This window comes from Zerene cesonia, chromosome 4 (genome assembly GCF_012273895.1).
Source record: "Zerene cesonia ecotype Mississippi chromosome 4, Zerene_cesonia_1.1, whole genome shotgun sequence".
Taxonomy (NCBI): domain Eukaryota; kingdom Metazoa; phylum Arthropoda; class Insecta; order Lepidoptera; family Pieridae; genus Zerene; species Zerene cesonia.
Window position 1 is genome coordinate 1221005 of NC_052105.1, and position 3001 is coordinate 1224005.

The 3001-nt window shown below is 36.8% G+C and overlaps 1 protein-coding gene across 1 annotated transcript; it reads left to right on the forward strand.

Annotated features, from left to right (window-relative positions):
* The first annotated feature begins 194 nt into the window (after positions 1 to 194).
* On the forward strand, positions 195 to 1281 carry LOC119839761 (RNA-binding protein MEX3B-like). The gene is made up of 2 exons (XM_038366201.1): positions 195 to 435; positions 1265 to 1281. The coding sequence occupies exons 1-2, from the start codon at positions 195 to 197 to the stop codon at positions 1279 to 1281; spliced, it is 258 nt and encodes an 85-aa protein (XP_038222129.1).
* Positions 1282 to 3001: the final 1720 nt, after the last annotated feature.

Sequence of the window (3001 nt, forward strand, 5' to 3'; positions counted from 1 at the left end):
CCCTCCCCTCAGAGCGCGTGCGCTACCCATGCCGAGCCGGCCGGCAACTCAGTCTACCGCCGCGCCGCGACATAGCCGCACGCACGTTACGCTACAAAACGCGGCATCCACACGATCGAACGTGCTTTTTTTTACCCAGTGACACTACGAGAGGGCAACCTCTCGCTACCGCCAAGATTGCTTCACAAGTGGAAATGCCGTCGAGCCTCTTCGGAGAGCTGGGAGGTGGACTCGTCGAGGATCAGCGCGCGTTTCAGCTCGCCCTCGAGCTGAGCATGCTTAACTTCGGCGAAACTCTGCCGTCGACCAACCCATTGGCCAGCCCGCTCGGCTTCGCGCCGCCGCCTGATGACCGCACCAAGAAATCGCAAAACATGACCGAGTGCGTCCCAGTGCCGTCTTCCGAACACGTCGCAGAAATCGTCGGTAGACAAGGTAGGTTGAGCTTTGAGGTTATGTCGCCGGCTGTTACCCTGTTCACTCCACCCTTATGTAAGGGCGCACGTGCGATATAGGTTATGTTCGATCTATCTACCGGCTTGCCCAATTCGCGTAACAGTTAAACCGTCAATTTTTTGTTTGTTTACCCTCGCAAATATGTCGCTGTGTTGTGTCGCGTAGTGCGCATTTCGTAGATATTTACGTAGACGTACGTAGCTTATTGCACGTAGAATGCACTCGGCATATAAATATTAATGTGTAAATAATTGCATGTCGCTAGTTCCCATGACTTCTATGTCTATGAGCGCCGTCCTTACTTGTGTAGACTATATGAAAAAAGTTGAATCTTCTAATTAAAAGGTACCGTTAGCAAAAAATGGTCTCAAGGGATGTGGGTTTTTTTTAAGAGGGTCGGGGTGAAAAAATTCCGACAAAGCCCTCGACGCTGCCTTATCTGAGACTAATTTCTCTAAATGTGCATTAGATTTGAGCGAAAAAGTTAATTTCGTGGTTGATTTCAAAGAAAAATTATTCGTTCAAATGCAGGTATTTATGTCAGAAAAAAAATTGATCTACCCATGCTTAGTGAAAAAAAGTAGAAATGGATGTGCATTATTTAGTGGACGTACTTTTGTATAGAATTAGTCTCGTGTTTTTTAAAGACCTAAATATAAGTAAATTCGCCGGAAAAATCGTAATTTCGATATCATTCATAGTTTTTGAACTCGATATGGCAATATTTGTGATCAAATCAATATTTAATTTGTATATAAAGTAATTACGTATGTCTATATATCCTGTTCATTATTAAAAATGCCCACAGATAATACTAATAAGTAGAAGCAATAAAGTATGCATGCAGTTCGTTGCGCGTGCGCATGTTGACAGTTTAATAATAGATGACTGCACGTATGTAATAACTTATCTAAATAATGGCTTAGCAATTTTAGTCTAGATTCTAATAAAAACCTAACAGATTATATACTTCGTTGAGGTTTATTACTAATTATTACTTATGGAACGTTTATATTTTCTCATATTTCTGACCACCTATGATTTAATAATCTGGGAGTTATAATATCATCTGTAAATGTCAATAATTATTAACTATCAAAAATGGCAAGTACATCTCTTCTCACGAATTCACTAATGTAATGTTGCGGACTAAATTACATAATACAATACTTTATATATAAGAATATAATGATATTGATAGATAATGATATAAATGTAATGATAGATTTTTTAAATAAATGTTACGTCGATGAGTATAAAGATGAAAATATTAAATAAAGATTATTTCAAATTTTATAAACATTGGTTGAAGCTTTCATGTAAGTCGAAACGCAAGCATTGAAAGTGCAAAAAAACAAATTACACTTGCAACCATGTCGTTGTAAGTTCCACGACAATAATGCCTTAAAACGCTCCCAACAACGTCCGCCCTTTGTTGTGACATGGTTCCATGTACAGAAATATTAATGTAGGTTAGCCTATATTTAGATGGTAGTTTTAATGTTTCGCTTTCGTGTATTTTCACTGTTTCTTTTATGAACGCGTATTTGATTTGTGATTGTGTGGATTTAGCGTTCTCCTTTGGTTGTTCTCTGTCGCTCATGGCGGAATTTGAACGAATAGTTAAATATAATATTCAGTCAGCTAACTGACTTTCCACTTGAAATATATGTAGCGTAGTTGTGTTTTAAAATGTAAAATGGCAAGATCACCTTTACAGTATAAATAAAAGGAACATTTATTTTACATTTCGAATACAGAACACTGCACGTCAAATACTACACGGCGTACAGGTTTTTACATTATGTATTACTCACTAAAGAATTTTTGAATGAAGTAATTTCTTGTGCCTACTATCAGAAAAAAACTTCTTTAGAATACGTTTCTTTACTGCAATCCAACTGGCAGAAATTCAATACAACAAGCCCTTTCATCTGGAAGGGACTTTTATTAATCTCAAGTACCTGACGAGTACCTACAAGTTCATATTGCGTTAAACCTATTGTTATTATGATTGCATCAAAGACGTCTTACCATTTCTTTGTGGAATCTCTGGATGTTTTTGTGCCGCTATTGTTTGTACGTTTTTCTGTATTCACCTCAAAGCTCAGACTCGATAAACCGCCCAAGTACAATACCACTTTGATTGTTATAATGCATTATCAATTTTCCGGATTACATTATTAGATTGTGATGGAAACTATAAAAATTGGAGTCTTTTTTTGCATACTGTATGATAATATTATTTAGGTGAATATAGTTCATTATAAAATGTTATAAGTAATACTCAAAGTTTGAGAAACACGCTTTAGACATTAATAATTATAGAAACCCATTTAACTGTTTTAATATGCACTTTACACAACGTATTATTAGCGTGCAGATTCATAAAAATAATAAAACAAAAATTGGCGCATTTAATGAATTAATTAAATAAGTCAGCCATGTGTTTGATTTCGCGAACAAAATAGACCGGGAGATGGTGACACAAATTACTAGGTCATTTGTACCAGTATGGCAGTTCTTCAGTGGTCTAATTACGTAA